The sequence below is a fragment of the Carcharodon carcharias genome, chromosome 14, assembly GCF_017639515.1.
Source record: "Carcharodon carcharias isolate sCarCar2 chromosome 14, sCarCar2.pri, whole genome shotgun sequence".
In the NCBI taxonomy this organism is placed as follows: Eukaryota; Metazoa; Chordata; class Chondrichthyes; order Lamniformes; family Lamnidae; genus Carcharodon; species Carcharodon carcharias.
The window spans coordinates 30,332,769-30,357,882 of NC_054480.1; the positions used below are offsets into that span (position 1 = coordinate 30,332,769).

General features: G+C 41.2%; 1 protein-coding gene across 1 annotated transcript in view; it reads left to right on the top strand.

The window, feature by feature from the left end:
- The window catches only part of ptprt (protein tyrosine phosphatase receptor type T), a 1,444,026-nt gene that overhangs the window by 944,055 nt on the left and 474,857 nt on the right, over positions 1–25,114 (top strand). The window contains exons 9-10 of the mRNA XM_041204432.1: positions 9,834–9,943; positions 17,161–17,362. Of these exons, the coding sequence (XP_041060366.1) occupies positions 9,834–9,943; positions 17,161–17,362 (312 nt within the window). The remainder of the gene's footprint in view (positions 1–9,833; positions 9,944–17,160; positions 17,363–25,114) is intronic.

Consider the following 25,114-nt stretch of genomic DNA (forward strand, 5'->3'; position numbering starts at 1 on the left):
GGGGGTTGAGGAGTAGGGGATAATGGAAGAATGGACCAGGGTGTCCCGGAGGGAATGATCCCTATGGAATGCCGTTTGGGGGGGGGGTGAAGGGAAGATGTGTTTGGTGGTTGTGGCATGCTGGAGTTGGCGGAAATGGCGGAGGATGATCCTTTGAATGTGGAGGCTGGTGGGGTGATAAGTGAGGACAAGGGGGGCCATGTCATGTTTCTGGGAGGGAGGAGAAGGCGTGAGGGCGGATGCGCGGGAGATGGGCCGGACACGGTTGAGGGCCCTGTCAATGACCGTGGGTGGAAAACCTCAGTTAAGGAAGAAGGAGGACGTGTCAGAGGAACTGTTTTTGAAGGTAGCATCATCGGAGGCGAAGGAACTGAGAGAATGGGATGGAGTCCTTACAGGAAGCGGGGTGTGAGGAGCTGTAGTCAAGGCAGTTGTTGGAGTCGGTAGGCTTGTAATGGATATTGGTGGACAATCTATCACCAGAGATTGAGACAGAGAGGTCAAGGAAGGGAATGGAAGTGTCAGAGATGGACCATGTGAAAATGATGGAGGGGTGGAGATTGGAAGCAAAATTAGTAAATTTTTCCCTTCACCCCCCCTATCACCCTGGTCCACTCCTCCATCACCCCCTACTCCTCAACCCTCTCCTATGGCACCACCCCATGCCCACGCAAAAGATGCAACACCTGCCCCTTCACTTCCTCTCTCCTCACTGGCCAAGGGCCCAAACACTCTTTTCAAGTGAAGCAGCATTTCACTTGCATCTCCCCCAACTTAGTCTACTGCATTCGTTGCTCCCAATGTGGTCTCCTCTACATTGGAGAGACAAAACGTAAACTGGGCGACCGCTTTGCAGAACACCTGCGATCTTTCCGCAAGAATGACCCAAACCTCTCTGTCGCTTGCCATTTTAACACTCCACCCTGCTCTCTTGCCCACATGTCTGTCCTTGGCTTGCTGCATTGTTCCAGTGAAGCCCAACGCAAACTGGAGGAACAACACCTCATCTTCCGACTAGGCACTTTACAGCCTTCCGGACTGAATATTGAATTCAACAACTTTAGGTCTTGAGCTCCCCCCTCCATCCCCACCCCCTTTCTGTTTCCCCTTTCCTTTTGTTTTTTTTCCAATAATTTATATAGATTTTTCTTTTCCCACCTATTTCCATTATTTTTAAATATTTTAAATCCTTTATGCTCCCCCCACCCCCACTAGAGCTATACCTTGAGTGCCCTACCATCCGTTCTTAATTAGCACATTTGTTTAGATAATATCACCAACTTTAACACCTATGTGTTCTTTTGTTCTGTTGTCTGCGACATCTTTTGATGATCTGCTTCTATCACTGCTTGTTTGTCCCTACAACCACACCAACCCCCTCCACTTCTCTCCCCCAACCCAAACACCACCCCGCCCCCCCCCCCCCCACACCCCCAACCCCACACACACCTTAAACCAGCTTATATTTCACCCCTTTCTTGGATTCACTCAAGTTCTGTCGAAGGGTCATGAGGACTCGAAACGTCAACTCTTTTCTTCTCCGCCGATGCTGCCAGACCTGCTGAGTTTTTCCAGGTAATTCTGTTTTTGTTTTGGATTTCCAGCATCCGCAGTTTTTTTGTTTTTAGGGTCTTTAATTACTTTAATTACCCTGTCAATGGCTTCAATTGGCCATTGACAGATCGGTGAGCAGACAGCTGATTTCGCTGTCCACCCGCCTTCCTGAAAATTTAAAGGGACCTCCCAACGTCATCCCTTGTCATTTTCCTGTCGGCAAGCGGGCCCCTCCCCCAAATCGCCAATGGGAAAATTCTGGTCTCCGTTTTTCCTACCAAAGTGGATAACTTCACAGTTACCAATGTTATACTGCATCTGCCATGTATTTGCCAACTCACTCAACTCGTCTAAATCGCCTTGAAGCCTCTTAACATCTTCTTCACCACTCACATTCCCACCTAGTTTTATGTTATCAGCAAACTTGGAAGTATTACATTTGGTTCCCTCATCTAAGGCATTGATATATATTGTGAATAGCTGGGACTGAAGCATTGATCCCTGTGGTACCCCAATAGTCACCGCCTGCCACTTCAAAAAAGATCTATTTATTCCTACTCTGGAAGGTAATTCCAATATGTGAAGGCAACTAAATCTATAAGGTATAAAATACACTGCTTTATATAAAATGTATCATTTTATTTGCAAACACTTGACACAAATACAACAATCATAACTAAAATAACTGACTAGTACGAGAAGTAAAGAATGTGTATGGCCAGACTGGAGATTAAATCAACATGGTGAATCATTGAAAAATGAAACTTTAGTTTTTTTTTTCTGTCTTGCATTGATGTATTATGTATCATATTAGATCTATATCCATTAAAAAATAAACATGGAAGTGTATAATCACAGAGAAAAATTAGGTGTGGCGTAAATGTGTTTGGTATTTCATCAAAACCTGACAGTGTATCTATTACTCCTTTCCAACACCACAAGATATCTCATTTCTGCAGTGTCTGCTTGCCTGATGTTATAATTTGCTGAATTGGCATTGGATGTGACTTTAGATAAAAACATCATAGGTGCCAGCTGATTGCTTCAGTGATTAGGCAAAGCCAAATAACAACGTCTTGAGTCTCAATTAGCAAAATAATTAACCACACAGACTGGTTTTCAAAAGAAACAGTGGTATAGCAGAGGCAGAGATGAATGGGTATATTTGATGTTTAAAAATAGAAAATAAAAACAAAAGCTGCAGGAAACTAATTGTGTATATTATTGAGCTATAAGTAAAATAGAAGAGAAGCTGAGCAAAGACAGGTGAGACAAGGATAACCCAGGAAGCATGAGTTATATTGATCTTAATTTTAATTTCATTTATCATAATGTGGCATTATTAACACCACAGGATATTTAGACTATTTGACCTCTCAAAAACCTGGCTGGCTCAGGCAACCCCAGAATTCCATAGAGCTTCCAATATTTTAAAGAGAATAGTACTATTTAAGCATCTGGCATTAACAGATAATGGCTCTGAAGCTCCTTGGGTAGAGGCTGGGGGTGTCCACTGACCTTCTGCCATAATTCTGGTTGAAGACCAACACAATCATGGCACCTCTGCCGTTTCTGGGAGTTTCTGTGTTAACTTGTGGGGGGCAGAATTTGCATTGTTCCATTACATTGAAAATGACAGAACTGGGAGCAGTGACAGGAGCAGGCTCTGAGCCTCAGTGGCTGGCAGTTCCTACTTCTGCACCTCAGTTGAGACTCAGCTTCCATGTGAAGGTGATACACCCAGTGAAGAGAAGTGTACTAACCACTGTTGCATGTATATGCGGTGTGGCCTGGGGAACCTAGATTAAAAAATAATTATCAATATTTTGTTTTCAAAGTGATTGCTGCCCAGGGTTAAGTTCTATCTTTGAGCTGTTGGAGAATAGCTCAGGAATGGAACTGGTTTTGTACATCTCAGTGCCGGGAATAAGATTTAATGGCCTCTCCCACTGATTTCCCATTGCCAGAATATGAATCCTTCAGAACCAAGATAATCATTTTATTGATCATTTTATTTTTGAAGTAACAGCCTTGGCTCTGGGAGTAGCATTCTCACCTCTCAGTCACAGGGTTGTGGGTTAAAGCCCCTCCTCCTGTAACTTGGGCACATAATCTAGACTGACATTTCTGCACAGGAGTCATTGGGCCTTTATTGGGTTTCTTCTCTACTCTCAGAGTGGCATGGAGCAGCTTTTCCAGGCCTTTGTTGGCATTGATATTGCTAATATTCTTTTGCACGTAACATTCCTTTGCGCTATCCATGCTGATGACCTTGCTCCCAGAATGGGATCTGTGTCAAGCTACCTGAGCAGCTGGCACCAGTATAGCTGTACTACCTGGAATTTCATTCCACTTGCTCTTATGTTTGGCTATAAATATTCATATACTGCATTTTTGTGGAAGCTGTTACATAAAAATATAGTACACAACTCCCTCAATTGTTTATATCGAGAGTGGGGAGAATAATATAATAATTGTGGTCACTTTAAAAATTCAGTGTGGTAGGTACAGGAACTGTGTGTTTTAAAGAAGACAGGACTGAAAACAGTGAATTGGGCCCCAGTTAATACTCTGCCCAATTTGCATTTCCACTGATAGAAAGGAAAATTGACAGGTATTAAACCTCATGTCTCCACATCACCCACCACCCCACCCCCCCCACCACCACCTAGAGGTAAAAGTGAAAATTCACATTCCCACAGCCACCACTGCCCCCCCTCCTCCCAACCCTGGATACATAATCTCAAAGGCCAACCTAGGTGAGGAAGAAAATTATTGAAATAGTAAATTAAATGTTGGACTTGTGCCAGTTTGATGACTTGCAGGTTAGCACTAACAAATGGCTGTGTCTTGCTATATTGCTTGAACAAATTAATGCTCTTTCTTTGTCAATAACTTTGTCGGTGTCAGCAAGTCTTGCCGACTACCTGCCACACAATGGGTCATTCCTATTTCCAAGTTATCTTTGCTCTATTTATTGGGCATCACCCTTTTAATTACAGTTTTCTTTTCCTGCACTGTATAAATGTCATGAATAATTTAGCTATAGTTTGTGTAATGTCAAATTCATTAACAAAGCATTTGAATAAATTAAATGAAAATACCACACTCAGAAGACTCTTCCCAGCAAGTGGGTCAGTAATATTTTAGAATTTAACTGAATATCTTATCAAACATTACTTAACTAATCTGACATTGGGAATACAATGAAATTACTTGTAAATGTATCATGATGGATCTGTTACTTATGGGCACAGGATATTGAAACACGTGGGCAAACATGCCAGTGAAACACACATTGGCAGTTTTAAATCTATCCACACAGTGGAAGCTGGGAATGGCCAATTAAAATGTCCTGAGTCACTTCCAAGTGATGGAAAGCCACCCAAACCTACTGAAATTAAAGATGCTTAGGGTTCTAATTCACACATGCTATCGGCATCATAAGAACATAAGAAATATGAGCAGGAGTAGGCCATTTGGCCCCTCAAGCCTGCCCCTGTATTCGATAAGATCATGAGCAGAATTTAGCCCTCGATGGGTGAGTAGGCACCTGACCCCCGCTGCCGAAACGGGGCACACTGCCATTTTGAGCGGCCTGCTCTGCTCCCTGAGGCAAAGTCCCGTCTCGGGGAGATTACTGACAGGTAAGAAAAGTCAAAAAAATAGAGAAATATTAAAATTATTAACATGTCCCTCTCATGACAATGTAACACGAGATTGGACATGTCAATAAGAAACACATAAAGTTTATTAAATTTTTAGAAAACGGGCATGAAACTTCATCCCGCCAGTGGATGAAGTTTCATGAATAACCTGGAGCCCGCAGGGGCTCCTGGCCTGCCCGCCAACCTTAACCTTGGATGGGCAGGGTTTTTAACAAGGTTGATTAGCCTGCCAATGGCCTTAATTGGACATTGACAGGTCGGCGGGCGGACAGCTGATTTCGCTGTCTGCCCGCCTTCCTGAAGATTTAAATGGACTGGAATGATGTCAGGGATTCCTCCTGATGTCATCCCGCGTCATTTTCCCCTTGGCGAGCAGGTCCCACCCCCAAATCGTCAAGGGGAAAATTCTGCAGCATGGCTGATCTGCCCCAAATCTCAACTACTTTTTCATGCCAGCTCCTCATAGCCCTCATCTTCTCGATATTTCACAAATCTACCTACCTCCTCTTTATATGCTTTCAGTGATCTGGCCTCCACAACTCTCTGGGGTAGAGAATTCCAGACGTTCACTACCCTCTGAGAGGAGAAATTCCTTCACATCTCAGTTTTAAATGAGCATCCCCTTATTCTGTAACTAAGTCCCCTAGTTCGAGATTCCCCCGCTAGTGGTAACATTTTCTCAACATTTACCCTGTCAAGACCCCTCAGAATCTTGTACGTTTCAATAAGATTACCCCTCATTCTTCTAAACTCTAATGAATAAAGGCCTAACCCATTTAGTCATTCTAGATAAGTCAACCCTTTCATCCCAGGAATCAGCCTAGTAAATCTCTTTTGAACTGCCTCCAATGGAAGTATATCCTTTCTTAAATACAGGGATCAAAACTGCACACAATACTCCAGGTGCAGCCTCACCAACACTCTGTACAGTAGTAATGTGACTTCATTATTTTTAACTTCCAACCCCCCTAGTAATACAGGCCAAAATTCCATTTGCCTTCTTAATTACTTGCTGCACCTGCATGCTAACTTTTTGTGTTTCGTACAGAAGAACACCCAGATCCTCCTGTGCTGCACTTTTTGGAGTGTCTCTCCAATTAAATAATACTCTGCCTTTGATTCTTCCTACCAAAGTGCATGATCACACACTTTCCTACATTAAACTCCAGCTGCCAAGTCTTTGCCCACTCACTCAACCTATCTATATCACCTTGCAGATTCCTTATGTCCTCATCACAACATGCCCCCCCAACTATTCTCGTATTATCAGAAAATTTGGATACATTACACTCTGGCCCCTCCTCCAAGTCATTAGTATAGATAGCCAATAATTGAGGCCCTAGGACTGATCCTTGTGGTACTCCACAAATTAGTCTTTCCAACCTGAGAAAGATCCATTAATCCCAACTCTGTCTTCTGTGTGTTAACCAATCCTCAATCCATGCTAATACATTACCCTCAATACTGTGAGCTCCTATCTTGTGCAATAACCTTTCATGTGGCACCTTATCGAATGTCTTCTGGAAATCCAAATACATCTACCCAATACCTTTATCAAATTTGCTTGTTACATCCTCAAAGAACTCTAGCAAATTTGTCAAACATGATTTCCCTTTCACAAAACCATGTTGACTCTGTTTGATTGCGTTAAGCTTTTCTAAATGTCCTGCTATTTCTTCCTTAATAATAGAGTCTAGCATTTTCCCAGTGACCATTGTTAGGCTGACTGGCCTATAGTTTCTTGCTTTTTGTCTCCCTCCCTTCTTGAACAGGGGCATCACATTAGCAGTTTTCCAATCCGCTGGGATCCTCCCGGAATCGAGTGAGTTCTGGAATATTTTGACCAACGCCCCCATTATCTCTGCAGCCACTTCCTTGAAAACCCTTGGATGCAGGCCATCAGGTCCTGGCAACTTGCCTGCCTTTAGTCCCATTAGTTTGTCAAATACTTTGTCCCTCGTGATAGTGACTGTTACAAGATCTTTCCTCCCATTAGCTCCTTGCTTATCTGATATTTTTGAGATGTTTATAGTGCCCTCCAACGTGAAGACCGATGCAAAATATTGGTTTAAAGGATCTGCCATTTCCCTGTTCCCCGTTATCAATTCTCCAGTTGCGTCCTCCAAGGGTGCCATGCTCACTTTAGCCACTCTCTTTTTATATACCTGTAGAAGCTCTTGCTGTTTGTTTTTATATTTCTTGCCAATTTACTTTCATAGTCAATTTTCTCCCTCTTTATTAGCTTTTTAGTCATCCGCTGCTGGTTCCAGAAAATGCCCAATCCTCTAGCCTACCACGACTTTTTACCGCTTTGTATGCCTTAGTTTTTGATTGGATAATCTCCTTGATCAGCTATGTTAACCATGGGTGGTTCATCCTTCTCATAGAGTCCTTCTTTTTGACTGGGATAAATTTTTGCTGAGCGTTATGAAATATCTGCCTAAATGTCTGCCACTGCTTGTCCACTGACCTTCCCCTTAATCTGTTTTCCCAGCCCACTTTAGACAACTCTTTCTTCATACCTCTGTAATTACCCTTATTTAAGTTGAGGACACCTGTTTGAGATCCAAATTCCTCGCCCTCAAACTGAATTTGAAATTTTACCGTGCTGTGATCGCTACTGCCTAGAAGATCCTTAACTACGATATCTCTTATTAATCCTACCTCATTACACTTTACTAGATCTAAAAAAGCCTGTTCTTGGGTAGGTTCTGCAATGTATTGCTTTTAGAAACGATCCCTAATGCACTATACAAATTTGTCTTTTGTCATCCCTGCCAATTTGATTTGTCCAATCAATATGCAGATTAAAGTCACCCATGACAATTGTAGTGACCTTCTTACATGCCTCCATTATTTCCTGATTTATACTTTGTCCTACAGTGAGGCAACTCTTCAGGGGCCCGTAGATGACTCCACCTGTGACTTCTTCCCCTTGCTATTCCTTATTTCCACCCTAACTGATTCCACATCATGATCTATTGCATCTTCACCACCGCACTGATACTTTCCTTCACTAACAAAGCTACCCCACCTCTTTTTCCTTTTTGCCTAATTTTCCAGAACGTCGAAAACCCTTGAATATTGAGTTCCCAGTCTTGGTCACCTTGCAACCATGTCTCTTTAATAGCCATTTGATGATATTCATTTATTTCTATTTGTGCTGTCAAATCATCTATCTTGTTATAAATGCTGCGTGCATTGAAATAAAGAACCTTAAGCTTTGACTTTTTACCATTATTACTCATTCTGGTTCTAATTTCTGCTGCACTCTTCTGTTTATATTTTCTGCCCCTTCCTGTCACACTTTAATAATCATTCGCCTCTTCACTATCTTGCACCTCTGGCTCTATCATTTCTTTTTGATTTTTTAAACTTCCCTTCAATTGCACCCTTGCCCCAACTAATTAGTTTAAAGCCCTAGTTACATGATTCGCCAGGTCACTGGTCCCAGCATGGTTCAAATGAAGCCCGCCCAACATTACAGCTCTGGTCTTCCCCAGCACTGGTCCAGTGCCCCATGAATCGGAACCCAATTTGCATGTGGCTCACGTAGTAATCTGGAGATTGTTACCTTTGTGGTTCTGCTTTTTCATTTAGCCCCAAACTGGTCATAGTCCCTCAACAGAACCTCTTTCCTAATCCTACCTATGTCGTTGGTCCCTACATGGATCATGAAACTAGATCCTCCTCCCCCCACCCCAAGTTCCGCTCCAGCCCAGAAGAGATGCTGTCCTTAACTTTGGCACCAAGTAGGCAACACAGCCTTCAGGACCCTGTCTTTGCTGCAGAGAACAGTATCTATTCCCTTAACTATGCTATCGCCTATTACTACTACATTTCTATTTTCTCTCCCCACTTGAACAGTGCTCTGTACCACCTATAGCCTGCCTACCCAACACAGAAAATGGACCCAGCAGCATGCTAATGATGCTCAGAAGTTAAGTTTGCTGTAGCTTGATACTATAATTGTGGTGGATGTAGCAAATAAACTTGAAACCAAGGGTTTGCCACCAGAAATTTGCTGGCAGTTAATATCTGCCCCCCACCCCTACACTCCCAGTTATAGTTCTCAATAGAAATGCAAGCATTATAGCATTTAACAGGTAAAGTTATATTTTTTTTCAAAGGCTTTATGCTCCCTATTGGTGAATGAAACTGATCACAATCACAAAATCAGAGAGTTACTAATTAATTAATGACAAAAAATTATTTTCATAACATTATTTGTTCTTTGAGTAGGTAGATACTTTGTGCCATTGTAATTGAGAGTTGTAAGGCAGGTCAGTTTGTGACTTTTTATGACTGATAACAGGTACCTATGCTTAAAGATCATTTTACAATTTCTCATCACACTGCTGGTTGTCTAGTTAAGATTCATACCCTGACATTCATTTAGGTATTCAATAAGCTATGCAAAACAGCTTAAAGGATGGACTCCTGGGACAGACCCAAAGGGATTGACTACAAATGAGTATGAATACATATTAGAGACTATTATAACTGGAAAGGGCTTCAGATCCTCAGGAGTCATTTTCGTGTTTACTGAAGCTTTTTTTTATTTTCTCTACTAATCCTGTTACCCTTTATTATTAAATTTCTGCCTAACAGTGCCTGACCTGGTGCCCTTGGAATCAATTCAAGGAGGTCCATTTGAGGAGAAGATATATCTACAGTGGAAGCCACCAAACGAAACTAATGGAATAATTACCCTCTATGAGGTAAAGCAACATATAGCTATCAATCATTCTTTTTCTGCCTCTTGGTTTTTTGATACCCTATAATTGCAGGAAAGCACTCATAGAGCACTGGAAGGATTGAAGAATGTATGCAAAGGAATGACATTTATCATTGTAAACACTGGACCGGAGCACCACCTGATAACAGAGCTAATTAAATCTGGATTATTATTGAAAAATATACCTTTATTCCATTGGATATATATATAAGATATTTGCATTTGATTATGATTCATGCAGATTTTCTAGTTACAGCTCAGCATGAATGATATCAATGAGATAGTTTTGATTTGATCTAGAGTTAACTCTGTAATCTTCAGTTCCACAGTAACTAATAGTACTGATGGAAACAACATCGAACCCTGAAGCACGGGGCTAAATTTTTAATGCTAAACTTTATATTGCAGAATACACATATTACTTTCAGAGTTAAAAATAGATAATTAGGAAGCTGTGTTCTTGGTTTTTCCTTTAAGGAGAAAAGAATTCTAGGAACTTTTTCAGGAATTATTTAAAAATTTTCAAAAATCTGGTAAAAATAGAAATAAGAGTTACAAAAGACATGCTCAGTGGAAAACTACACAGTAGAATAACACCTTCTCAGGCTAAATTAGATAGCCTTGAAAATGGACAATGCTTGATTAACCTGCACCATTGATTGAAATGTGGGCAGCACACCAACTTCGTGCTGTCTGCTCATTAGTCTGATTTCTGTGTGCAGGAAGTGCTTACCATGTTATTCATTGGCTGCACACATGAGGGGACCCAAAATCATTACTTCCTGGCATCAGTTCAAGCCAACTTGCACCTCTTGAAGGGGAAGCACTTTGTGGTTAGAGCCAGGTGCTATTGAGTTATGCAAGAAGTTGACCAGGGAAACAGTGAAGAATGGCACAATGTGGGGAGACAGCGTGCTCCAGGTTTTTGGATGTTGCACCTGAGGCCTTGGTGGAGCAGGTGGAGAGGAGGAGAGATGTCTGTATCTGCAAGGGTCCAGCACACTTAGAAGGCAACAGGAGAAGATAGTTTTGGAGGTAAATGCCAGGAGTTAAGCCCCTAGAACCTGGATGCACTGCTGCAAGAAGTTCAATGACCTCGCATGAGTGGTCAAGGTCAATGAATGCACCTAAAATGCCGTATCCTACCAATTGTGCCAGCAGCCTCAGCCACTGCTCAATTTTTGTGGTTGCTTTTTCATTCCTACTTGTGATCAGGTAGGCACTGTGACGGTCAATGACCAAAGGAAGGTGAGGTATGGAGCTGTTGGTTAATGAGGAATTGTGTTTGCGGTTACTGGCGTCACACTCAGATGAATTTTTCAGTGGCAACTCTGTCAGAAAGGGGTTATCTAAGTTACATCTGCTCTTCCTTTTGCTCATTCTCCTTCTCCTCAGTCCCTCACTGCAAGGGCAGCTCCTCAGGATGGCATGATTGTAACAGAACACCACGAATCTTGACACCCTCTTTGCCAGGTACTGTAGGTCTCCTCCGGAGTGGTCCACACAACAGAAGCATTAGGCTGATTTAACACAGCCCTGCCAATGGACGTGAAGGTGAGGTGGCTCATTAAATCCAGCAGGGGGACTGCCTTCCACCTCCCCACCCATTTAAGGGCCTCATTCTGTTGCCACCGGGATTTAACCAACAGTGGGAGAGGCCCATGCCAAGTGGCCAGCATGGCAAGGTTTCCTTCTGCAAGCTGGTGGTGGCGGGGGTTCCCGCTTTAATGGGCCCACCCCACAAGATGTAATCCCCCCAGGTTTCTTTCCACCATCGTCTCTCAAACCCCAGCTCTGCTTTACCCTAGCTGGGACCTGCCAGCTTGGCACCCAGCAAGATTTCCAACCACTGACCCAAATCGATCCAGTGACGCACACCTCTGTCTCAAAGTTCTGGAGAGCTTCTGGCTCTGTCCAAGTAGGACACCCTGACCTAGATGGGTGGAATTCCTGCCTCCAGCCTATTAACAGCCAGGGGTTGGGGAATCTAGCACCCTGTATAATTCAGCCCACTGTTTCAGCAATGGACTGCTCTATCTCATTTTGTGTAGCAACATGGTTTTCATTGTATGTATGCCATGCATGTGTGCATGAGTTGTGCACTGGTGTCATGAGCCATGTCATCAGTGGATGGACTTTGTCACCCAAAGCTACAGTTTGGTGATGGCTCAAATGCAGCTGGCATAGTGAACGGCCACAGAATAAAAGCAATATGACTGTTGCCAGGATACTAGCGCTGACCTGCATGTGCTGTTGTCTATAGTCGCTCACCAGCTGGACAGTGAGGGCGTGAAGTACCTTTCAGTTCCAGTATATAGTAGACTTGACATGCAGTGCCTGTAAAGCAATGTGTGTGCAATCCGTGGCTCCCTGCATCCCCTCCTGCTCCTACCAATCCACCCAGGGATGTTAGATGCCAAATGTACCCACTGGCCCTATTTGTTCTACTGTCAAATTAATTGTAAATCTACATTGTTCATTATGAGCAATCTGAATTAAAATGTTGATCATCCTTTAGTTTACTTTTAAATGCTGTCATAGCCTCTGCAGGCAAGTACCTAACCACAAGGACCTTTGACTTAGCAGTATTGTAATCGATTACGCTCTTAGAAAAATAGCATGCTCATTCCGCCTGCCGGTCTTTGCCAAGAGGGAATGAAATATGGTTAGCTCTTTCTGAATAGAGCCTCAGTAACCTCCTTTTCACAACAGCGTGAGATGTTATAAACATCTCCAGCTCCTGCTTGGAAGGATTCAACTGCAATGCAGTCCTTGCCCAGCTCTGAGGTTGCAGGCATGGTTGCAGTAAGTGAAAAATTTCAATGAGAACATTCTTTTGAAACGCAGATGTCTCACACATTGCACCTTGCTGAAATTCAGCTAATAGAATTAACCCCTGAAAACCCCGAGTGGATATGACCTGCTGCTGAGGGTCCTTCTCTTCCTTCTCCTCCTCCCTCTTCCAGCAGCTTATCCTACTCTCCATGGCCTCTGTTCATTCTTCCAGGCAAGCTATATTCCAAGGGGAATGACTACTTACCACTGCACGCATGTCTTGGAGCAACTGGTTTGCTCTGAAGTCTTGAAATCAAGAAAATGCCTTTCAGCACCTGGCACACCACTCCCTGTAAACCATTGCAACTTGAGAGAACTATGGAATACACCAAATGCTTGTCTAATCATATCACCAACCAGGAGAAAACAACCAGCAACTAAATAAATAGCTGATGATACCTTTAAATAGCCCTGGTGGTGTGTGTGGGAGTTGAGGGGGTGTGGTCTTTCTGCTCCTTAAACCCTGTTCAGTTATGAGAGTTAAGAGGGGGCAATGGTTGGAGCATTGACCTCCAAAACGAATTTTTTTATTCGTACACGGGATGTTACGTGAGCATTGCCGTCAAAGCCAGCATTTGTTGCCCATCCCTAACTGCTCTTGAGAAGGAGCAAACAAAATGACCATTTCTGACAACAGCAACATCCCACTGAAAATACAGAGGTAAATAACTAGCTCAACTGTACTTGCTGCTGTTGGTTAAGGGAAGAATGTTGGTCAGAGTGTAGCTCATGCAAATAGGTAGGATAACATAGGTCGGGATTTTCCGGCCCCACCATGGCCACGGGGGATGCGGCAGGCCAACCAAAAGTCCATTGACTTTCGGCGGGATTGGAAAATCCCAGCCATAGTTTAATCAGAATCCTTAATTGGTGTTATCACCTTTTTTCTGATTGAAGCAATGGGAAACTAATTTTCACGCCGACAGGGAGGACCCCCACCCCCCTGAGCAATAATGCTGTGGGGGCCCGGATCAGGAAGTGTGCCGCCCAAACCTGGCCATCACCATTTTCATGGTTGGGGGGAGGAGGAGGGTCACACTTTACACATCCGTGGCTCACAGAGGCAACTGCACATTTTAAAGTGCAGTTGCCTTCAGGTTGACCTGATTTTGGCCAGTGCACTTTATACCTGGTCGGAGAAAGTCTAAAGTTAACAGAGTTATTTGGAGAGGTAAGGTACCCTAATGGATATGGTCCCAGGACACCTTTTGGAAAGGTAAGGTGATGCTTGGAATTGTTAAAATTTGACATGAATGGGTGTAAAAAGTGGATAAACTCATTGAAACTGTCAAGCTCATTGGAACTGCCAAATAGGACTATCAAAGGGCCTTGGCAAGCTGTCAAGGAATTTAAATATCCTGTCTTTTTAATATATGAGAAAACTGCAATTTAAAATCAATCCGTGCTTGCCATTTCACTCTGTCTGTTGACATAAACCTGAGGGCTTGCATTATCCGATTAGTGTTGCATGACTGAATTCATAACCTTCCATTATCACAGTAGGGTGCCTGCCAGTTTACTGTTTGATTGACAGCTTCAAGTGATAATGAAGTCTTTGAAGTGGAACTATTAATATAGATGCTTGTTCTTGTAAGGGGTTAAATATTTGAAGGGAGGTAAATGGGGTGAATGTTTTTATATCAATGAGAGTGTTTTTATTAAATAATGAATTCATCAATAGACATTTAAGAGCATTATTCAATCTCAGCATGGGTTCTGAAGTCTGCCCATGGCAGATACTGGGTGAGTTGGCATGGAGGTTGTCAGGGCAAAGGGTGATGTGTGGGGGGCATGGTTTGGCACTGAGTTAGCATTAGGGCTATAAAGGTCCAAAGGGATGTGTGGAGAGGCATAGGTTGGCATAGCAGCTATAAAGGACATGGGGATTGGGTGGTGGCAAAGGTTGGCATGGAGAATATGTGGGGCCATGTAGGGTGGGTGGGAGCCGTGAGGTGGCATGAACTGGCATGGAAGAGGCAGAGGGAATATTTGGGGGAGTGAGGGGATGTGAGTGGGTGAGCACTAGGGCTGTTTTTTTGTTTTACTGGGGTTTATTTGTAGCTGGGACAAAGTGCTGCATCACCGAGTCTGGCCTTTGCCCAGCCCACTTCCGCACCCAGTAACTCCTGTGCTGCCTCCGGACTGTTTCCGGGGTGGGCAGGCACCACCCTCATTACACCCCACATCCCTCACAGCTCCCCCCCCCAACCCCGGAATGAAAATAGGAACTTTTGGGGCAGTTTTTCAGGAGTCAGGTTCTCAGAGCCGGGAATTCTCCTAACTCTACATTCTCGACATGGAAGTGAAAATTCATGCCATAGTGTTCAAAAGGATTCTTTCTGTTGAACAAAGTGACTTGATATCAATTGACGAACACTGATGGTATTCACTCCAGTAATAAAGCTAAACTCTTAAAGTTTTGTTCTGTCCAGGTCATTTAAGTCATCTGCTGTTTCTTGTACTGTGCTGAATAAAGTATTAAAACCTATTTAAACTGACTTTATTTAAAAAACCAATAAATAATTTTTCAATATGTTTCGTTATTAATTTTGTGGTCATGATGGTGAACAAGGATAGTGCTGAGAAATGCAACATCATCCCACTTCAGTTGCCGAGTTCCATATCAAGCCCTCCCAAGTCAGAAATAGTACAATTAATTGCAAACCTCCCTTTTGTCTATTCCAACCATTGATCTCAGGCCCGACTTCAAACCAGACCCCTGATTGAACTAATGTACCATTTTCTAATTTCCATACCTATGGCGCATTTGAGTGTGATTGCCAATTGAGTGTGAAAAGATGTCAGTTGGAGTTGGTTTTGGGCTGTGCCTTTGCCCGTTAGGAATTGGACAGAAAGTAGCAAAACTCATGTCACATTGTACCGTTACAGCCAATTCGGAACACACAATGCAGAACCTGGCCTCTCACACAGATAACACATATTCTAAACTAGGCAAATAACATTACTTGTTTCATAGCTTATCTTGAATAATTTATGCTTTGTGAAAAATGAAAACAAATTTGGATGGAAGCAATGTGAGAAATAGAAAGGTATAAAATATTGAATCTGGCTTTGTCTTCAGAGAAACTAATACTATTCTTTGCATGATAATATTTCATACATATATTCCTTGTAAAATATCCTATGATTTATATACACCATGACATTTTACTTCAAGAATCAACATGAGTGAGTGTGACATTTACTTCCAGCAACTGATATACCAGCAGTGTTTTTTTTTCAAAGAACACTTCTAGACTATAGACATACAGAAATTTGTCACGTTATAATTTATACTTTCATTACAGTACTTTTATGTTTCATGTTTTTTATTCCATAAATATTGATGGACAAATGAAAGCATTTGTTTGCTGTGTTGCAGTTTTCAATGCACTCTCTAGGACATTACATCTCAATATAATGTTCACTTTTGCGAAGTACCATATCAGAAATCATGCAGTGATATCCTGACAGAGGGAAATAAATATTTAGCTTCTTGAGGCTAGAAAATCAACGACAAGGGAAGTAATACATTTATATAGTAAATACACACTAGCTATCCTGTTATTAGTAACAGTACTAGGATTCTGCACATCTACTTTTGAAAGTACGAATCTTTATATTTACTATTATTGTATTTTTTGTACAGCTTTCAGATGGTTTCTATATGTCATTACCATAAAATATCATTATATTTCTCATTTACTCTGAGCATACCAAACTCTTTTTTTTATTGACAATACATCCCTCCCAACAAAATGTATTCTTGTTTCAGTGTGTTTGATTTAGAGATAAAATGCTGCACATTTGCCTTTAAAATTGATTCCATTTTTACCATCTGATGAAATTATAGCTGAGATTCTGTGTGGTGATGTGGTAAGCCTGTTGAGCAAAGCAACCTCTGAATTGTGTTGATTTTCAGTAAGTTGAAATTAGAATGTGGCGACACATCAAGAAGAACACAAAAAGATGCTATGTTTTCACAAATTAACATGTTCAATTTTTTTACCATATGAAGGAAAGCAAGTTATGGGGAGGAAATGCAAGTTATAATAACTTGACAGCTTATTTGAAATTGCAGTCAGTGATTAAGTTTAGAGAGAAGCTCACATAAAAATAATTCACTATTAAATAAATCATAGCCCTGTCTTTCAGTGTCTGGATGTCACTTGAGCTGATGTGAATGGCAACTGTAATGGGCTCATTCACTAGCAGTTAAGTTTCTTTATACACACCATGGACCGGATGGAAATAGCAGATTTGGTGCCAGTGCTTCAGAGCTCTCCAAATAGCAAATGGACCATTACAGAAATTTTATTTGAGTAATCCGCAGTTTATAAAAGTGACTTTTGTTTGTTTTTTTAGATAACCTACAAGGCTGCTGGTTCCTTTGACCCTAATGTGGAACTATCTAGCCAAAGAGGGAGGGTGTTCAAACAACGAAATGAGACACACCACTTATTTGTTGGGCTTTACCCAGGAACAACATACTCTTTCACAATAAGAGCGAGCACAGTGAAAGGATTTGGGCTGCCAGTTACCACCCGTATTACGACAAAAATTTCAGGTAAAAATAAAAATGAAACCATAATATTGTGCCACTCTTAATTTAAGGGTAAATGAAAAGAGCCTGTTGTTTTATATAGATATTTTTAATGCAATTGAGTGCATGTCAAAGTAGGTTAATAATTTGTAGATGCTTCTGCATTCAATTAAGAGGATTGGCAATCTGAATGCTCTGCCTTATGTAGCAGAATGGATTGAAAGATGGCTACAAAACAGAAAGAGAGTGCAGGAGTTAAGGAATGTTCTTCAGTCTGGTGGGAAGTGGTATCCCACAGAATTCCATGTTGTGGACACTGTTGTATACATATACATAAATGCATTGGACTCAAGAATTGGAGATTAGTGTCAACATTTACTGATTATACCAATTTGGGGAGACATAGCTAATAATGTAAAACAAAAACAGAAAATGCTGGAAACGCTCAGCAGGTTTGATAGCATCCGTGGAGCGATCAACAGAGTTGACGTTTCAAGTCCGTATGACCCTTCTTCAGAGCCAAAGAAGGGTCATACGGACTTGAAACGTAAAGCCTGTTTCTCTCTCCACAGATGCTGCCAGACCTGCTGAGTTTTTCCAGCATTTTCTGTTTTTGTTTCAGATTTCCAGTATCTGCAGTATTTTGCTTTTATCACAGCCAATAATGTGAAGTATAGGCAAGATTTAGGAAAGTCTGTATAGGCAGATATATCAAATGAATTTCGATATAATGTAATGTGAGGTGGTTAATTTTGATAGGAAAACTAAGGACGCCACTTATTATCCATTTTTCAAATGTGGCATTAAACTGAGGTCCCTTCTAACCTCTCAAGTGGACATGAAAGCAAATAGTGGAGTTATCTCCTGTGTCCTGGCCAACATTCATCCTTCAATCATAATCACAAAAATAGATTATCTGGCCATTGTCACCTTGCTATTTGTGGCAGTTTGCTGTACACAAATTGGCTGCTGCCCTTCCTGCACTACAACAGTGACTATACTTCAAAAGTGCTGCAAAGCACTTTGGAACATCCTGTGGTTATGAAAGGTGCTATATAAATGCAAGTCTCTTTTTTAATTCCTTGAAGGGTAAGAAATTGAGGAGTAAGAACAAAGAACTGAAAATATATGTGTATAAATTACTAAAGTAGAGATTTCGGGTTCTTTTAAGACCTGTTTCTATGCTGTAGAATTCTATAATATAGTTTCTTGCTTAGCTTTCCACACAGAGCTGTTATGCTCTTACTACAGCCACAATTGGTAGGAATTTCCTAAAGAAAAGTGTAAAGAATTAAAATGTTGTTCTGAACTCCACTTAGCAAATAAGAAGAACAAATCTTGCATTTACATCACAACATAGCAAGCACCTGGCATCCAAAGAATTTATCTTTGAAACACAGTCACATTGTTATAAAGGGAAATGAAACAGCCAGTTTGCACACAGCAACTGAGATGAATGGTCAGTTAGTTATGGTGCTGGTTGAAGAAGGAATGTTGGTCAAGACATCAGGGAAACTTGCTGTTGTTCTTCACACAAGCATTGAGGTATTTTATATCCACTTGAACAAGCAGAAGTGACCTTGATTTTTCATACCTCATTCTGAAAATGCAACACTCCATTGAAACATCAACAAGGTTAGTGCTCAGGTCCTGGGGTGGGACTTGAGCCCATAATCTTTTAACTCAGTGCTGAAGGTGCTTCAGCTAAGACACTAGCACAAATGTGACAGATTTTAGCAGAGGGTTCCTACCTTTTGAGAAAATGGTGTATACTGCAGGGAGAGGAGAATTTACTATTATGGGAGAAGTAATGTAGAAAAAAAGAGATTAATATAGATAAGCAACAAAATGTGATGAATCAAAGCAAGTTCTTCCAAGGGATTTAAACTTAAATATTTCCTTAAAATATTAGAATAGATATTGTCATGCATCAAATTTAATTCCAATTTTGATATTATTTAGCTTAAAATAATTTCATTATAAACTTTGAATCATCCATTCAATTTGAACCATTGCAGTAATGGTGCTCACAGACATTCTTTTAAAAGTAATAATTGTAAAATTTATACTTCAAATAGATCTTTGGCAATTATAGACCAGAGTATATCATATTATAAACAGTTATAGAACAGTAATAATTTTGTAGAATAATGTGCATTGATTAGAGATTCATACAGCATGTTAACCTGACAATCCTAAGGGACCATACAGCATAAAACTGACCTTTCGTTTTTTAAAATGTAGAACAACTCGAAAACAACTGGCATAATATGCAACTTCCCCCTTCTGTATATAAGAACGTAGAGGCACTCAAACCTTCAGCTCAGACTTTACCGTTGTTTCAATTGATTGGATATGCATTACGCCGTTGCCTTTTATCATGAAAAATGACATGCTGCTGTGGGTACATAGGAGCAACGTACTGTTAATCAGTTTGCTGTGAATGGATGCCAAATAAACCTGATTTGAAAGTTTGCAACAAGCTGCAGATATCCCATTCTTTGAATGGATAGCTACAATTAATACCAGCAAATATTAAGCTGCAGAAGTGACCTACAAAGATGTACTTACTATTCATCTCTACAGTGACAGATTGAAAATGTACTAGAGACTTCCTTAGAAAAATGGCTGACTTGCATTCTCAGTCAGAGATAGAGCAGACACATTAAAAGGAATTGCTCCTTCTGCAGCACTATGCTCAAACAAGCTTATAGTTGGCCCAAGAAAAAGTGACAGTGCCCTTGAAAGTGTGCCTGTATCCTTATTTCCATACTTCTTTAAGCATGAAAGAAACAAAATGCCCAAACTTCTACAGAACACAGGCCTGCTGAACAATATGAAGATGATTATCTTTACATATCTCTGCTGTGGATGCCCTTGAAAGAAGAGGCATTTTCAGCTACAGCAGTGAAACTACATCAAAATGACTTCTAACATAAGGGTAGTTAAATACATCTCAAGGCGATTAAAAATAAACAGCCACCTCTGTCATACATACACAATTTTTTTTATTGGCAAGCTGAGATACACCACAAGGAAATACATTGTTAGGAAAGAGCGGTTATTTTTGACAGTCTGTCACCATGAAATTGTGACTGTGATGAATCTAAGGGTCTTATCCCAGGCACAATGCAGTTTAATATACAAAAATAAGGAGCTTTCACTCAGGCATGAATTTTAGACATCTCCGCTTGCACCACTCACACGCATTAAAAGAGAGAAACAGAGCTGCTGAGTTTTTCCAGCATTTTGTGCTTTTATTTCAGATTTTCAACATCTGCAACATTTTGCTTTTATTTATCACATTAAAAGAGGTATCGCTCTCAGTGACCATTTAGGCAATGGCTTCAGTAGTTTAGCTTTCATTCTAAAGTTGCCAATTTTGGCCCCTTGCACAATGAATTGTAGAAAATGGTAGATGTGAGCAGCAGCAGGATTGGGTGACTGTTATAAAGATGATTCTCATCTGTAATACCCATTCACACTGGAACCTTAAGGTGCAAGATTACTATACAGATGCCTAGCTAGACAACTGATTAGTAAGAGCTCCACACCAAAAACACTGAAGTGCCACAGGGAAGATGTTAGATCTGCTGTGCTTGGACCATTATGAAGAAAAATGTGAGGTCTCTTGCATCCTGGAATAACTCTGACTTCTTGTCAATTTGAATAAACACAGTCTGTCAGAGGAGTTATTGTATTTCAGTTTCCCTTTTAATGAAGTTCCATAGTAGCCAGAGGTGAAGGTTCCTTAGTATCTATTTTTATGAGGAGGAAGTGGCCCTAACTAAAGTTTTTATACTCTTCTTTCTTGGCGACTGAGTTTAATATTCCATCAAACTGGTGCATCCTTCTTTAAGCCTGTTGAAGTCTTTTATCTCTGTCTGAAAAAAAAATGCTTTAGTTTTAGTTGACACCATATATTGTGGTACCACCGTTACTTAACATAGATTAGGGAAGGAAGGGGAGATGGTCATGTGAGAGGCTTCAACACAATTAATCAATCTCTATCAGCCGAAGGTATTTCAGTGGGGCAACTCTTGTTCCACTTCGCTGAGTAAAAGACCAACCTTAGCCTGTAGTACATAAAATCAATTTTTCTTATGAAAACTCAGCTTATAAACACTACATATCAATTGCCTGCTGGTTTCGCAAAAGTCACTTTTCTCTCTCTAACCTTCTTAAAATCTATTAGCATTATTAGCATAACTCAAGATTAATCTTCACATTCCTAAATGATTTAAATTGTGTTGCCAGTAAACTGCAAAGGTTGTTAGGAGCTATGGGGAATGATATAATGCAGGGATGGTTAAACTCACTTGTCTCACCCAAGCCCCAATAAACCAGCCCTCAAAACCCAGACAACACCATTCAGATTTCACCTTTATATCTTCTTTGCTGATTTGCTTGGTTTAAATTTTACAAACCTGAACACTTAGAAAAGGTTGCACTTTGTGCAGTTCCATCGCCAGTGATTAATCCTAAATTAACTCGCAGAAATCTGTTCGTACCAGCTACTGAAATGATATGCAAATTAATGGGAACAAGCATTTAAAATTTACAGATTTAATTTTCAGACTTGGCTTTCCAGGGCCAGCCTCATCCACAGAAGTAATTGGTTATTTGTGAAATAACAACTTGCCAATGGGCTTCTAGCCATCAGAAGCGCCTATCAGAAATTTTGGCATGTGTTGTGCACTATTTTCAGTCCATTAATTTAATTGATTGGGAAACCGTATGTAGCATTCACCTAAGTTTCCAATCTGCATTTTCAATGGGCAAGTTTCAGCACCAGGAACGAAAAATCAAAATATTATGCCTAATTGTAGCAAACATCATATACATCTATGGAGCCCAAATATCTTGGACACTGTAAATGTAGTGAAGTATGAATCCATCCATTAACTTAGGCATCCACTCCTTCCACCACTGTCATACTGTGACTCTAGTCTGCACTATACATTCTGCGGCAATTTGTCAAGGCTTCTGCAACATCACTGGGATAAAATCCTGGAACACCTACCTAAGGCATAGTGGGTGTGTACCTTCACCAAATGAACTCTAACAATTCAAGAAGTCGCCTCATCACCATGTTCTCAAGGGCATTTAGAGATGGGCAATAAATGCTGTTTTTGCCATTATCACCATATCCCAAAAATGTAACAAATCACTAATGTGTGATATTACCATACTCAACCATTACAATGTAAATGGCAATTGAAGTCCATGGGCAAGTTAAGAAATTATTTTTTTAAATAATAAGCTACTTCCATGGATAATTAATAATAAAATATGTTATCTTATAATTTGTCTAATATTTAGGTGTATGATCTCTTGCACATCACCATTCCTTTAATGTTTATTGCTGTAAAAACTGAAGACACAGCAACATTATGAATGCTAATTGATGTGGGATTTTGATATTTGCATGGTTAATGGAAATGAAATTGAGCTAAGAGAAAGCAATTTGTCAAATACTATTATCAAGATATAATTTTATTACTGCTTAGAACATTGATTGGATTAACATCTTGTGGATCATTGTAATCTCATTGAAATATACAGTAGTGTTATTTTTATTTGTAGTAAAATTTCCAAATATTGGATGCTGTGAATTAGCAACAAGAACAACTTGTATTTATTTTGCACATTTAGCATAGGAAAGCACCCCAAGTTGCTTCATGGCAGTGTTATCAAGCAAAAGTTGCGACTTTAAGATCCATGATGGAAATTGTTGGCCAGAACACCCGCATTTTCAAAGTGGAACCCTATATTTAATATGCAAATTAGGTTCCTGTGGCCATTTGTAAGAACTGATGCAAATTTGAGGCACCAATGGACAGAGCATGCACCATGCAGACTCCATTTATTGGTGCTAGGCATTGAATGATCTAACCAAAAGCCATAGCTGTCACTTTAGGAGCGGAATTGTCCCAGATTTGCACTAAGTGCGGTAGCAGGCAGGGAAAAGGACGTTTTATCTGCTGGAAGCAATGGTGGCTTTTCACGCCGTATCATCCCAATCCCGCCTCATTATTCATGCATTCTTGGGAAACACGCTGTTTTGATGGTGGGCGGGCTCCAATTCACCCGCCATGCCATCATCTTGCCATGCACCACATTTAAAGTGCACTCATGCGCATACCTCTCAGTGCTTCCAGCCCAGGAGTGCTGCAAAGAAGATATGGCCCCGAAAGTTGAGAAGACTGCAGTCCCTGGTTTAGTGACGCATTCCTCAAGCACCTTTTGGACGCCGTGGAGGCCCAATATGATGTCCTCTACCCCCGCTCTGGCCACAAGATGGGCAGCAACATTACCACTCCGACTTGGTAGGCGATGGCGGTGGTGATCAGTGCCAATGCTGCTTGAATGCACATAGATGATGAATGCTCTCATCCATGCTGCCAGGTAAGGCCACCATCTCAACACTCTAAACTTACACACTGAAGCCCATCACACGTTCACTGGCATCTCTCACTGCCAGCTCATGGGACATTGCCATTCACTCTCCCACAGACCCTCACATCTCCATTGGGCCTCCTCAGCTGTCACCAACTTGAGGCCACTTGCACAGATCAACTTGTACCCCCGCACACACCCTGGGATGCCCCACTTCCTTAGCACAGCCCTTGCCCTGCAGCCTTTTCCTTTGCCTGAGGTCACTTCTCCCCCTTCTCCAAGCAAGGCCTAGCCACCCTTGCCTTATGGTTGGTCTGATAGGTAGAGACCTGCTTGTGAGCCGCCTGGAAAATGATGTGGTGCTGATGACTGTGTGCTGCCTGGAGCAAACTAACCTCAAAGTCCCGAGCGAAGTGCAGCTCACCAGGTGTACATTGCTTATGTACAGTTGTGAAACATGTTGGCGTGATGATCCAGCGTGTGGGGCTGATTCTGACGAGCTAGGCTTATAATGATATTCAGATGTATTACAATGATGTTCCCGACATCCGACAGTAGGAGATGTGGCCCACTGTTAACGGTCAAAGCGGACAATTGCAAACTGGTTTCACAACGTTGTGTAACCGATTTTTGGCCTTCTCGCCATATTGTACGACAAAGGCACCCTATGCCAGCGGGCACGGAAAATTCCACCCACAAGGCACTCTGGAAACTGGTAAGTAAATATTTTGTGCATGATATTTATGGTACAAGGAGGAACATGAATACTCCGACTTTTGCCACAGGAACCTGCTGGCTTGCTATTGGCATGGCTGTGCCACCACATACCCTCCACCCATCCCACCATAGCACCACTTCCCGTGATCTTTTTTCCCCTATCTTAAGGCAGATTTTTATGCCGGTGGGATTTTACTGTCCTGCTGAAGTCGATGAACGTTTGAGCGGCTCACCGCATTTTACTGCCCCGCCCCCACCATAATGGGACTGTAAAATTCCTCCCATAAGATAGAATCACCTGTTCCACTCGGTGCCTGTTAGCACTAGCTGAGCAATTGTAACTCACTAGCTTTATTCAAATGAGGCTCAGCCCAATGCTTACCCACTGTCTCTCTAAAGTCAACTTTGGTCCCTTTACATATTCATCTTACATTTCCAGTGTTTACAGACTTTTTCTTGTCACATGATAAGTTTTTTAATAACATGAAGTAATTATGTATGTTCTGCTACTTTTCTGTGACAATTCCTCAAGATGCAAAACAAAAGAGGGAAAAACACACAAATCAATTGATTTATCATTCGCTGAAATTCTAAATATAGAACTTACGAAGAAGAAAATTGCCTAGGAGTGACTGTTGTGATGTTAAGCAGGAATGCTGA